General features: G+C 39.7%; 2 protein-coding genes across 4 annotated transcripts; one reads left to right on the top strand and one right to left on the bottom strand.

Annotated features, from left to right (window-relative positions):
• Positions 1-58: 58 nt before the first annotated feature.
• usp44 (ubiquitin specific peptidase 44) lies at positions 59-8,766 on the bottom strand. 2 transcript variants are annotated; one of them, XM_057324268.1, is made up of 7 exons: positions 8,488-8,757; positions 6,771-7,032; positions 5,267-6,532; positions 3,932-4,127; positions 2,421-2,529; positions 2,131-2,336; positions 59-1,077 (listed from the first exon to the last, which is right to left on the bottom strand). In XM_057324268.1, the coding sequence occupies exons 2-7, from the start codon at positions 6,945-6,947 to the stop codon at positions 947-949; spliced, it is 2,085 nt and encodes a 694-aa protein (XP_057180251.1). In that variant the 5' UTR covers positions 6,948-7,032; positions 8,488-8,757; the 3' UTR covers positions 59-946. The 2 variants fall into 2 exon arrangements, with proteins under 2 accessions (XP_057180251.1, XP_057180252.1); XM_057324269.1 differs by lacking the exons at positions 59-1,077; positions 2,131-2,336 and adding an exon at positions 3,080-3,171 and having other exon boundaries at positions 2,437-2,529; positions 8,488-8,766.
• depdc4 (DEP domain containing 4) lies at positions 8,127-13,636 on the top strand. 2 transcript variants are annotated; one of them, XM_057324272.1, is made up of 9 exons: positions 8,127-8,377; positions 9,685-10,087; positions 10,172-10,323; positions 10,472-10,664; positions 11,027-11,262; positions 11,356-11,498; positions 11,619-11,744; positions 11,860-11,938; positions 12,547-13,636. In XM_057324272.1, exons 2-9 carry the CDS (start codon positions 9,840-9,842, stop codon positions 12,744-12,746), a joined length of 1,377 nt encoding a protein of 458 aa, XP_057180255.1. In that variant the 5' UTR covers positions 8,127-8,377; positions 9,685-9,839; the 3' UTR covers positions 12,747-13,636. The 2 variants fall into 2 exon arrangements, with proteins under 2 accessions (XP_057180255.1, XP_057180254.1); XM_057324271.1 differs by lacking the exon at positions 8,127-8,377 and adding an exon at positions 9,012-9,281.
• The last annotated feature ends 88 nt before the right edge of the window (positions 13,637-13,724 follow it).

A 13,724-nucleotide genomic window follows, 5' to 3' on the forward strand; every position in this document is an offset into this window, starting at 1 on the left:
TTTACAATAAACGCTGAGATATTTAATGAAAAAATAGGCACTGTAATTTTTTATTTCACTGGGACTTTAAACTCATCACGAGTTTTAAGACAGTCTTTATGGCATTAAAGAAAACAACCAACAAGTTGTTTAGAAAAATGCAAAAATATTCTCCTTTTATTGAGGTAAATTTCTCTATGAATTGAGGTATCAATTTGCATAGTTACATGTCTATACCTGCTCGAGAGTGAAGTAGGAAAATGAATTATTAGGAACAATAACCTAGACAAACATACGTCGTACGATATGTGAGCAGGGGTGTGTGTGTGTGCGCGCGCGAGTTGCAGAAACGCATACATCCAACAAAAAAACAGACAACCGTCTAACAACATACACACCAAAATGAGCAGTATATGATACAGCATACACGTTTTCTGCTGGTGAAAACATCTTTTACATTTTCCTTTAAAATGGAAAAACATTTACCCAAATACCAGGTATAAAACTACATTCGGCCAAGGTGACATAAAAAGTCCTGAATTGTTGCGAATTGTGTTTTAAACTAGTCACAAAATCCTTTCACAATCGTAACGCAAACATAATGTGATATTAAGAGATGTCTTGATCTTGTTTTTTCATACTAACATATCATGGCTCGGTACACATTCAAACTCTCAACTTTGGTTCGTGGACAACATTCAGTATTAAACAGGACACACATGCAAAGGACCGTTATCACTTTCTTCATACATACAGACACAAAATGCCAGTCACCGCAAGAATGCCTCGCACCAAAATCTGTCATTTGTATAACTTTAAGGCATGAGTGTGCGTATTACAAAAACAAACACTCTCAGCAACTGCTGTACACTAGAATAAAAAAGAAACACGTGCTAACCAGCTCGAAATCTATATCAACAGAATGTACAAATTACAGTCTCTGGGCTGACGGGCTGCTCGGCAGGGGTCAGAGGTCACTGGCTTTGATTTTGTCCTGAGAGTTCCGCTGTGTATAGAAGAGAATGTAGGCCTGGGCCTTGCACACTTCCTCCACGGCACACACACTCAGTTTAGAGTCATTACAGTGTACCCAAAACCCTGAGGAGTAAGAGAAAAAGAGGCATTAACTGAGTGTTATGTTCGTAATAACAGTAACAGTAAACTAAAATAATTCAGACAATGTTACTGACTTGTGTCAGTCTGATAAAGACCAAGATTCAAATAAACTAAATATTGATTTGGATTAAAGAAATAGATTCAACATTTGGAAAAATTATAATGATATATTCTGAAAGATTAGAACCTCAGCTTTCTAACTAGTCCCATCAATTTTGCATTTATGTCACATAAATGAACATAATAAGGTCTGAATTCGTCTATCTAACTATCACAGTATTGTTATCTCAAAGCATCATTTCACTGAGCCGTAATGCAATAAATGGCAGGTCATAAAATCCATCTCTTGATATTAAATCTTGTCTTAACTAGATTTATTGTAGCTGCAACAAGGGTCAGGACATTTTAAACTGCTTTATTTCTATTTCTGGCTTGTTTCGCCTATTGTGAAATTACACCTGTCCAAAATCTGGCTCTATATAACATGTGAGCCTGTTAGGACACAGTTAAATTAACCAAAATATTTCAGAAATATTTCATTTCACAGATTTCATGTGGACCTGTAAATAACATATCAATAAACAGTACCTATTAAGTATGGAAGCGCTCGACTGAAATGTTTCTAATAATCTTAAAGGGATAGTACACCCAAAAATGAAAATGCTGTCATCATTTGCTCACTCTCAGATTGTTCCAAACCTGTATAAATATCTTTGTTCTGCTGAACACAAAGGAGGATATTTAGAAGAATGCCGTAACCAAACAGACCTCATCCCCCATTTACTGCCATAGTAGGGAAAATAAATACTATGGGAGTCAATGGGGGATGGGATCTATTTGTTACTGACATTCTTCCAAATATCTTCCTTTGTGTTTAGCAGAACAAAGAAAATTATACAGGTTTGGAACAACCTGAGGGTGACTAAATTCTTGGGTGAACTATCCCTAAAATATAACTAAAGAAGAAGTAATGTAAACAGTAGTGACATTCTAAATATCAACAGTAATTTTGATTCTAAATAAGCAGTGTTTTACCTCCTTCTGTATTATAACAAAAGGCTGTGTAATGGCCAGAGCCAAATCCTTTCCCATGATGCATCACGACAGCAGAGAGCTGGTAGAGGAAGTGTTGAGGGTGGAGCGAGTTACTGGAGTCCTTGCAGCAATACGGTTCCATGTCTAGCTCCTGCTCGAACTGAACGTGAACGCCAATCTTCTCCCTGTGATTTCGCCCAGACCACCTGAACATACACACCCAGGATACCAATTACAGACCCATTTGGAAAATTCAACAGTTCCTGCTCAGGTAAATGTTTATGAAGTACCTGAAGCGTTTGAGGTGCAGTCTGAGAACATGAGGCAGCTTGTGGACCATCAGCTGTTTCTGTGCTTCAGTTAGAACCACCTGCTTTGAACAAAATCGCCGCTGTTTGCCTTAAAGGAACAATACGGCATTTTTAGGAGGATATATTGACAGAAATACAATATAATATACAAAACTATTTCTTCAGAGGTGTATAAAGACCTTACGTAATGAACCATTAAGTTTGCAATACCTTAGAATAAGCTATTTATATCTACATACAGAGCGGGCCTACATACATTGAATTCGCCGCCATGTTTTGTACAGCAGCCCTAAACGGACAAACAACTCTACAACGCGCGTTTCCTCTTCCTCTCCGCTGCGGTATCGTGGTGAAACGGATCGCGGGAAGATCCGTGATCCATACGGATCGTGCTCTCCGGTGCGGAACGCATGTGACCCGCGGATTAACTGAAAGTTTATTCATCATTGAGTAAAAGAATAAAACGCACTCTCACTCGCTCTCCAGTTTCAGCTCCAGCGCTCTCTCTCTCTCTCTCCAGTATCTGGACGAGTACAATATTAAAGCGGTTCCAGATAAACAATGACGCTCAAAACTGCTCTGTCACACAGCTAATATTACAACAACAACATATATTGGTATGTTAGTATGTTACTCACATACTGATCCGAATCAAAGCATCCTCCTCGGGGATGATTTTAAGACGTTCTTTCTCTCCAACGTCTCTGCTGGAAAGTATCTCCATAGATATCTGTGGTGAGTACATATCTGCTAACGTGTCTCTGCTGTAAAGTCTTTATAATATTAACACAGGTCCTAGCTCCTGCCTGACTTTTATCCTTCTTTTTAAACTTAAAATCCACAAACCTTTTATTTTATGTAATACACATTCATCGCTCTTTCTACAGTCTTTCTAATGCCCGCAAAATCTCTTCCCTGCGTCAACATGAGAACGACATATGTTTGTACTGTGGTGGCCACCGTCGTGTTTGGACTGAGCGATTCGTGGAAAATCTATAATACAACGCTAGTGGCCGCTGATTTTCAAGAACTGCGCCTTTAAAAAGACAGTGAAAATGTGCATAATTTATTTGTGTTGTCTAAAAAGTCCTCAAAAGGCAGAAAATGTTCACACAGTAGAAATGTTCATTGTCATTTTATTTCTGTCATATTATTTGTGTCACGATATTCTTGTAAGTTAAAGAGATAGTTCACCCAAATATTTAAATTCTTTAAACATTTACTTACATTCACGTCATTCCCAAGCTGTATGAACACAAAAGATAGTTTAAATAACGTTGGGCATACCAAACAACCTGACTTCCATTTGATGGACACGGAGACATTTTTTCTTTTTTGTTTCACAGAAGAAAACAATCATGCACAGGTTTTGATCGACAGAATAAAGGGTGAATAAATGATGAGAGAAATCTTTTTTCAGGTGAACTATCACTTTAATATATATACTTCACTAGTTTTCCTAAATCCACATTGTATCATATCCAACTTACTATTGCAGTGGTCACAAGCATATATGGCTCCCTCCAAAGCCTCCGTTTCTGTAAACTTGGCAAGCATCTCCGTCAACCCACATGGAACCTGTGCAGCATCCTTACTGTTGCTGTGGTAACGCTCCGGAAACTCCAATGAAAGATCCCAGAACGGTTCTATTGTGTTTGAGCGATGATCGCATGCTAAACACCGCACCTAAAAGAAAAGCACATTTCCACCAAAATTCTTTCTGATGTCATGCATATAGTTAGCCAACATATCTTGTTTAAAGGGATAGTTCACCCGCCAGTTTTTTTATAAAATTATTTGCCCTAATGTCATTCAGGATCTGTATATACACTTTTTTTGAGGAATGTCTACATGAAATAGAAGTCATTACAGGACTTCAAGCCGATTTTGTTTGGTTTGTTTTTCAAAACATTATCTTTTGTGTTCTGGACAAGAAAATCATTCAGGTTTGGAATGACATGACTTTGAGTAAATGAAAAAATTTGGGTGAACTAGCTCTTTAACAGCTCAGACATTCTCAAGTGGTCGTAACCACCAAAGTAATGCAACAATGACTATGTTTACATGCACCCTCATAATGCGATTATAATAGGATTCTGGCAATATTGTGATTACACTTTACCTCATGTAAACGCAATCATTCGATTTAATGCGATTAAGCTTGTAATCGCAGTAAGCATAATCGAAGTAACATATGTGGCTTACGCTGGTATTAATCGCAATAAGAAGGCATGTAAACACCTTATCGCATTTATGCTGCTCTGACCAAGGTGCACATGCGCTTCTGTCACGCACCTTAAGCGCAAATTCACGGTAAACATGACAGTCTAAAGTTTTACTGTCAACACAACTCGCTGCCAGCAGTCTCTGCTCCTTATCTTCACACAGAAACAGCGCGAACGCGATGACAGCATACGCAAACGCTGCAGAGACATTTTCATCATATTTCTGTATTTATCACAGCGCCTAATAACCATGAATCAAATCCGGAGGAAGGCGTTTAGCATTTGACGCGATTCACGTGAATATATTAAAACAATAGCCAGTAACACGCCTACTGTACCCAAGAGCATCGTTTGTACTGTGTATTATAGCAAATAATCAGAATAATTAAAACTGCATAGAAACAGGAGTGAAGAAGTTTGCTCATGTCATGTAAACATGTTACTGCGATTAAGTCCTTACTCTAATTATTGGAAATAATCGCATTATCGGTACACACGTGAACATAGTCAATGTCTTTGTACAAGCATTTTACTCGAATAGTTGTTTCTAACGTAAATATAAGTGCATGTTGGACTGGATGGTGTGCATGCCATCATCACCTGACTGAGCAGCTGTCCGTGAAAGATGGTGTTGACCACGCTGAGCACCTGTTTGATAAGCCGTCTCTGATTGGCCGGCACGGTGGCGGGCGTTAGCGTTCTGGTCCGTTCCAGCTCATGCTGGACTTTATCTAAAAGTTCACAAAGAAATTCCTGCGCGTCCTGCTGCGCGTATCCTCGAAACGCCGGGATCAGCTGCCACACGGAGTGCAGCATTGCGAACGGCGACACCAGGGCCCACTTCCCCGACCACATCACTTGAAACAGCGTGTGTAACTCGTGACAAAGCGAGATGTGTTTGGAGCTCGGCTCCTTGGGTTGGATGAGCTCCATGTTTCGTGAGCGTGAGGCTCCTCCGCTGAGCCCCGACCCCTGGTTGGAGCCTTTAGGCTGAGACACGTGCTGACTGGAGAGTCCTAACTTACGGCTCACCGCAGAGGCTAGCAGTTCCAGTGCCTGGTTCAGGTCCAGCCTCAAAAAGCACTCCCGAAATACATGCAAGTGACTCAGAACCTGCAAAATAGAGTTCATGTAGCACGTATTGCCGAGGTTACGCAAACCAGTCACTCCTGGTGTGACGGTGGGTCGGCGTTTGATTGGAGAATCGCCTGTTTTAGGTGGGGGTGGCCGAGTCCTTTTGGCCTTCGTTGATGTACGAGGCCTCTGTTGAGGCTTTCTGTCTTTAGCAGTTTGTGGAGTAGGGGTGGAGATGCGAGCGGGGGCAGACCTTCGTGTTGTGGATTTGGTGCTTATGGCTGACGTTGGTGTGGAAGCCGACGCAGCTTTAATGCTCTGCCGACGAATGCGACAGCTCTTCCTTGGAGGCGCGCTTTCAAGCTCCTCTCTGGCTTGCCGTTTAAGTTCCCGCCTTCTCTCCCGTGCCTCCCTTTTCTTCTCCTCTTCTTCCTCCTGTTGCCGTTCTTCTTCCAATCGCATCTGGCCCCGTTCCGTCTGCACAAACCACAAGCGGAAGACGCGACCAATAAGGGCACGCCGGCGGTGCCAGAGTGCCGTGAACATGCGGTCCTCATCGCGCAGCTGCAGCTCCTGCGTGCTGGGGGACAGCTGGTCTCCAGCGGTGGAGGACGATCGTAGGGTACGGCCACTGCGTGTGGTGACTTCATAGCACTGGCTCTTAATAGCGCTCAACGTGCTACGCAACAGCTTTAAGTCACCGGTTGCATTATCGTTAAGAACGTAGTCGTCGCACAAGTAGCAGTACACGTACAATTCGTTCACCTCCAGGGCCAGGGGGTGGTGCTGCTCCTATATAAAATAAAAAAATATATATTTTCCACATATTTAGATATAGACCAATGGTTATAATTGGGTTTTTTTGCCCATCACTTCAAACTAACGTAATCGGTTGCGCAAATGTTGCCATATTGAGGTGCTCAAACAAACGCAATCAATTCATTTCTAGGGAAGTTGTCTCTGCATATTTAAAAATTATATCATTTTGGCATATGAATAAATGGCAAACTATATGGTGAGTCTCCCAAACCTTAAAGTGCTGAAGCGCATGCTCCTCTATGTACCGTCCGCACGCCACATGTGAACAGCTGAGGCATGCCCACACGGACTCTGTGGTGTTGCAGTCCACACAGTGCCATTTCTGCGGGTTCAGGATGGAGTGGTCCTGAGCGAGCCTTAAGCGACCCACATGCTTACACCTATCCATCACAGGGAGTCCCTGCCCTTCTCACATCACCATGGTGATGGCAGACAGCGATGAATCCAGCTCCTTCCAAGGCATGGTGGATAATCTGCATTAAAAAGGATCAGTGTGGTCATGATTTTGTGATCTTTGTATTTTTAGTGTTTTCTTACTGAATGGTATTGACCTTGGTTGCATTGTCAGTGTTCATGAAGAACAAAAGAACAGAATCAACACAAATTTTATTGTTTGCATTTTCTGTATTGTTGTGTGAAACACCAATTCTGTATCAAATCCAGAGAACAGCAGGACGTATAGTGATAGTTTTCCCTCCAAACCCACAGAGTGATAAAACTAAAAAAAAAAAGGATATGATGTCTCCAATATGATGTTCATATTGACACATGCACGCACGCACACAAACTACAGTTCATCTATTCACTAAAATGTTCCTCACAATCTTAAAACTATTTTGATTTAAAGGTTTGCATGAACGTTTTTGTAGAAAAATATGCAAATATTTATTATATATAATATTTATAATACATATTTTTTTACTACAAAACAACAAATGGATGACTTGGCCTAATAGTAAGAATAATGACAGCTACCATTACAAATCTCAGGGTGATACTTCGAAAAGTTAGCTGATAAAAAGCCAAGAGTACATCTCTGAAAATTCAAGGCTTCCATTGTCCTTTTAAAAAGAACATGATACTACCAGTTCCAAGTAAAAAACATGCCATTAAGATTCTACTTTGAAATATGTCATTATCTTACAGCTCACTCTACATACATGTATCACGGTATTTGTACACAAACCACAGCATTTTCTTCTCCATAAACATGTTAGTAAAATGCCCAACAAATTCTAAAACAGAAACATGCTTCTGTATCAGCTACTTACTAGCCTAGCATATAAACAACCCGGCTTCAGCAAGCGTGTGTCCCTTTATTTAGCTCCAGAGACGGCTGGTTACCTGTGTCGAAATAATGTCCATGTTCCTTTGGGGCCCACGTGTGTTCAACAAAAACAAACCAATCGCCATTGAAATAATTTACTTTGTTGACATTAACGTTACAAGGATTTAGGACGTTTACAATAGCTACGTGGAACCTTGCTTGTATAAATGTCTTCATAGAAACAACCAGCGCTTGTCCGTATCACTCAAGATTTCTCAATAAATCAGATCTCGAGTTGCAGTGAGGGAGTGCTGATTTCATTTAACCAAGTTAAAGAAAATCAGTTTGACTTTGAAGGTGTTTAGGCGCGCTAGTTATGAATGCTCCATGCTTGACTTGCCCTTACCTACCCAGTTTCAAAAAGCTAAACTGGTTAGCAACTCGGCTCATATCCGACAACTAGTTTAGTGTCTTCAATCAGCCTGGTACAGAGGAATGTTAACCAGCACACGGGGTGCTAGTGTGCTAATGCTAAAAAACATAGGACCAGAGTGAGTACAAGGTGTTGGGCAACTGGAATGTACTGATTAGGTTTTATTCCCACCACTGATGTGAACGCGATGTGTTCGGAGGTGTTTTAAAACGGCGTTTTTCCACTAACCTGAATTTTCTTCAAGCGCTGATTACTTGTGGGGTACAACAGCGAGCGCCATCTTGTCTGTACACTTGTCGCGTGGAGCGTCCCTCCGTGACGTCACACCGGAGAGGACACACACACACGAGTTGCCGCTGAGTAGAGACCCCTCTAAACATTTTCATATTTACTGCGGTTGCCGATTAAAATGAGGAACGTCCCGTAAAAGTTTAAACACAGCTGTAAAGGCATTTTATGTGTGTGTGACTGCTGTTTACGTGTCACCCTGAGAGAAACCGCAAGAGTTGCGCAATATACCTCATACAATCCTTATTATGTCGTACTAGAAAAAGTAAGTTAGTCTGATCTCATACGTACTTGTTTGTTAGTGGACTCTCTCGCAGAGTTGAATAAAATAAACAGTATCAAATACATAATTGAGAGGTATTGCTGATCACTAAAATATTATATTTTATTTAAGCTGTTTATATTTTAATTAAAAATTTACATTTTATAGAATACGTGAATAAAAAAAAACGAGGACAATGAGACAGAACCTAGTGTACCGATAAAAAAACATTAAAAATACAGATATTCTTCATTACACAGAAAGAAAATCTTTCGGTGGGATTTTAGTTAACAAACAGAGGACGGACGGCGCACAAGGTTCATTCGAATTCAAACTGATCTCAGACCAGCATTCACGAGTGTAGCCGCTGGAAATGACGTAATTTCCGATTCGGTGATGGCGGTGGATTTGACTCCTCGATTTAGGAGACTGAACAGTCAAACATGTTTTAGTGAAAATAAACAGCTGTCAGGTACAATCAAACGTTTTATTTAACTAATTAATGTGTATGTATATTTAGATTCTCAAATTGCCTGATTAGTTTCGTTAGTTTGATAGCAAGTTAGACCGTAAAATTCTGAAGGTCTTTATCTCGTTTATCGACTATGGAAAATATTTTTAGCTTTATATACAATGTTTTGATTTTACTTCAGTATCTATATTTACATCGATATTTATGTTTATTTAAGTATGTATAGCATAATCATGGCTGTTATGATGCATTACCATGGTACTTCGACATTCCTTTAGTATTGAATAATGACCAGTTTTATAAAACATGGTATTTATATTGTGCTTTAAAGATGACGATGATACATGTCTACATTATGTTAAATGAATTTCCGTGTTTAATTGCCAATATTAAACCAACGCAGGTGTCTCGGGGCCTTTCAAGGCCACTCAGCTGTGGCAGAACATCATTGAGGCTTTGCAGACACAGGTGGAGCGCAGACCCCGCAGACAGCACCTGCGCATCCACCACGACTGCTTCACCGGCTCTGATGCTGTAGACGTGGTTCTGAGCCACCTCATGCAGAACATCTACTTCTGTTCCAGTGAGGTGTCCCGTCTCAAAGCTGCCAAACTCTGCCAGGCCTTGATGGATTCTAGAGTGTTTGAACCTGTCGGGATGAAGCTGTTTAGGAAAGAAAAGGAAATGACATTTGAGGATTCCAGCTGCAGCCTCTATCGCTTCTTGGATAGCGGTGATCCATATAGGAAAAGATATAATGAGAATCAGACCCCTGATCAACACACTGGAAAGAAGACCACTTCAAAGTAATCCCATTTTGTTTTATTTTAAAGAGGCAAAGACCGGGTAAAGCTTTGCTGAGTGAATGTTGAATGATGTTTATTTTATAGGTTTGGAGAAAAGCAGACCATATCCAACCCCTTTGTTCTTGGATCATCAGACAGAAGGGTGGAGAGACTACTGAAAAATATAAACCTACACCCATCTGTTCCCTCTGATCTAAATCGTGCTGCGTTTTCAAATGGTTTCCTGTCAAAAAAAGGTGAAACAATGTGTGATGTTTAGTGGAATGCACTGCCTTTCATTTACATCTAAAGGAATAGTTCTTCAAAATGGGAAATTCTGTTACTCACTCATTCCAAATTCGAATATATATTCATACATATTCGCACCTCTTGTGTTTTTCTTAGTGGTTCGAGAGGTTTGGAAACAGCAGGCATTACATCAGCTGCTACAGGTGGTTGAGATCCCCATGCTGGATTGTATTCTGACCTCCCCTGCCAAACCTGAGGCTTTGTGGTCATCGCTGCGTAACCACAGTGACCTGGTTATCTCCAACACCTGTGTGGATCGTGAAGTGTCAAAGAGTCTGAACCTGCCTGAGTCAGTGTGCAATACTCAATACTGCCACATGAACACACACTTGCCTCTTAAAGAATTGTACCTAAGAAATAAGATTCAGTTTTTCATAGCAAAAACATTAAACGTTTTTATTTAAAGCCATATTTTATTGGTTGAATTTATTTGATGACATCATTTTACTTCAAAATGTAAATAAATGTTAATAGTAAGCCTCTATATATACTCAGTAACTAGGTGAACTGATATTTTATCTCATAGCTGCCATAGCATCATGAATATTAGCACAGCTGGATTGACCAATCAACATCCAGGACTGCAACTAGCCTTTTTGTAACTGTGCATAATGCGAACATCCACCCTGTGTGTGTCATTTTTCTATAAAGATTGGACTCTTGGCTGATTGCAGCAGTGGATTGTCTTGAGCTGTTCCCAGATCAGTTAATCGTGGTTGTCAGCGAGCAGCTCTTCCAACAGAACACAGCAGCAGAGGAGGATAAGTTAGGGGCACACAAGAAACTGCTGTTTGACACTATCGCCAAGTATTACAATAGCCCAGATAGACCGCCACTAGTGTCTGGACGCTACACTGACATCCAGGCTGGGATCCTGCATCTCATAGGTCATTTTAGAGTTTGTTTGTAGACTCTGATTCTCTGACTTTTTTGTTAAAATCTTCGTTTTTTATAATCTTGTTTTGTGTGTCTGCTTTAAGGTTGTGGGAGAAGTGAAGATTCCTTAAGAGCATCTCAACTGTTTTTGCACCTGGTGGAGCCCACAAGCAGGGACGAGTTACGCAGACTTTTGGGTTTTATGGCAGCTGCTGCAGACAATGAAGCTTTCAGACTGCACAAGCAGGTATAAACATCTGCAGTAGTAAAGAGTTGTATTTACACAACATGTGCTTAAGTTGAGCCATGTATATTAATTTATAATGAGAAACAAATACACAGACTTCTTTCATTTGTGTTGAAACAGATTGAGAACCGAGCTTTGGTAAGCAGGATGTTTGCAAAAGCTGTGATCCAGAATAAAGAGATGACCCGTGTTCAGTGTGAGCAGCTATTGCTGTTCTTCATGGATCATTACAAACAACTCTTTAAGGTACCGCTCTTTAAACTAACACATGGCTGTATGTGAAATCACACACATGGGCCTCAAAAATATTTGAATGTTTTGGTCAAAAAATGGCATGTCGTTTTCTCTTTAATTCATGTAGACACCATCATCATTGATCAAGGCTGTAACAGACACTCTACAATCTCTGCAGCAAGGGAGGGATCTAGATAATGTAGCACGTAAGTTCAGTGCTGAACAGTCTCTTTTAAGTTTTGTTCATTGTTGTGCTGGCAAACACATGTCAGTCATCTAGGATTTATGGTGCCTTCACATGGGTTATGGGTAGAAGGGATATGGCTACGGCCGGAAAGGATGCAAAATCTCACCATAAAATTACGATAAAGTACATTAGCTAACACCTACCCTAAACCTAACCTTACAATAAAAAAAAAAATAGTAATTAACTGATTTCAGCATGACAAAAATTATGCGGTATTGAAGTGTTCATGCCCAGTGGAGGTAGCTGTATCCCTTCTAGCCATAACACTTCACGTGCTCTCGGAATTTCGATAATTCCCACTTCACCCCGAAGTAATTTATGGAACGGTGCTTTTTTAAGTTTATCAGATACTTGTAATGTTTTTATGCTGCTAAATCATGAGTAACATTAATGTTCTAATGTTACTAAATACGTTTAATATCACTAAAACAAGACGTTACTTCCGGATTGAAGTGGTAATTATAGAGAGCACGAATTATTTCCGAGAGCATGTGAAGGCAACCTGGCATCCAGTGCAATGAAGCAGCAACTAGTGTGGTGACATTTAAATATTTTTTGGCCTTGCAGTGTTCACATTCTGCCAGCTGGTGTCACTCCGGCAGTATGAGGATAACAGAGATAAGGACACTCTTGCCAGTTTGAAGCAGTTAATGCACCATATCAGTCAGAGTGATAGCCTGTCTGTCAAACAGAAGAGACGCCTGGCCAAGCAGTTTCAGAAGCATCACCCGGGAGTCTTTCTCGAGCACTTTTTCTCGTCATTTTAGAAAGCAGCAAACACTGGATAGACGGTTTGATAGTTAGACTATAGTAAACTGTGTTTGAGGTTTTATTCATCCAGGTTAAAGAAAAATGTCAAGTATTGACAGAGTAATTTGTTTTTTCTTAGTTTAGGGCATTTAAGTGACATTATTACTTGTAGACTAGTAGGAGTAAATCCTACATAATGTAGCAATCCAAAGATTAGATCTTAATTTTTTAACTACTGTAGTTGAAGTAGCGCATTGAACAAAATCACATTTCACTTTATGTAGGTAATTTCTTTAAGCTAGTTTGAAGAAGTTTAGGTATTCATACTATTAAGAAACTACCAATCACTGCTGTACACTACAAGCAATTCATTGGTAAATATGCTATTTACAAAAAAACGTGCTCAGGTTTCTAAAGGCTGTTGGGGATAGTTTTATTTGCACTTGAAATAGAGTAAAAGTTAACCTATGCCTCAAAGGTATAGATTCATTTTATTTCTTGGAACAACTCTCACTTATTTACTTATTATTTACGTTTTTAATTCAATGACTGTGCGGTTTTAATGAATATTGACCTCATATTACAGTATTTTGTAAGTGTAATATATGATCTTTAAATGGATTTATAAAGGGATGTAGTGAAATAGATGATAGCTGACTGGAATTTTCAAATGTCAAAATGATTTTAAGTGCTAAAATAGTAGGAAAATAGTTTATGAATGGACTGGATTTGCTGTGGTGATGCCTATCAATGATATTTATTTGGTATTTGAGTAAAAAAATGAATGAACTTGCTTTACTGGTACAGTGGACTAATTATGTATGTTAATGAAAGTAATTGCCATGGATTTTGATGCACTTTAATTTTGCGACATTTAAAACTCATTAAAATCTGTGAATGACTTTGAAAAGCCTGTATTGCGTCTGTTACTGTATGTGATATACAACATAAAACATAAGTAAATGTTTTTTTTTTGCATTGTTTTTCCTTAACCT

Source organism: Triplophysa rosa, linkage group LG24, assembly GCF_024868665.1.
Source record: "Triplophysa rosa linkage group LG24, Trosa_1v2, whole genome shotgun sequence".
Taxonomy (NCBI): Eukaryota; Metazoa; Chordata; class Actinopteri; order Cypriniformes; family Nemacheilidae; genus Triplophysa; species Triplophysa rosa.

Coding starts and splice junctions, on each gene's coding strand:
- usp44 (XM_057324268.1), bottom strand. CDS start 6,947: ATGGATAGGTGTAAGCATGTGGGTCGCTTAAGGCTCGCTCAGGACCAC. Junction 6,533..6,770: donor ATGCGCTTCAGCACTTTAAG/GTTTGGGAGACT, acceptor TATTTTATATAG/GAGCAGCACCACCCCCTGGC. Junction 2,530..3,931: donor TGCTTGTGACCACTGCAATA/GTAAGTTGGATA, acceptor TGTTCCTTTAAG/GCAAACAGCGGCGATTTTGT.
- depdc4 (XM_057324271.1), top strand. CDS start 9,206: ATGGCGGTGGATTTGACTCCTCGATTTAGGAGACTGAACAGTCAAACA. Junction 10,088..10,171: donor GGAAAGAAGACCACTTCAAA/GTAATCCCATTT, acceptor TTTATTTTATAG/GTTTGGAGAAAAGCAGACCA. Junction 10,324..10,471: donor TGGTTTCCTGTCAAAAAAAG/GTGAAACAATGT, acceptor TGTTTTTCTTAG/TGGTTCGAGAGGTTTGGAAA.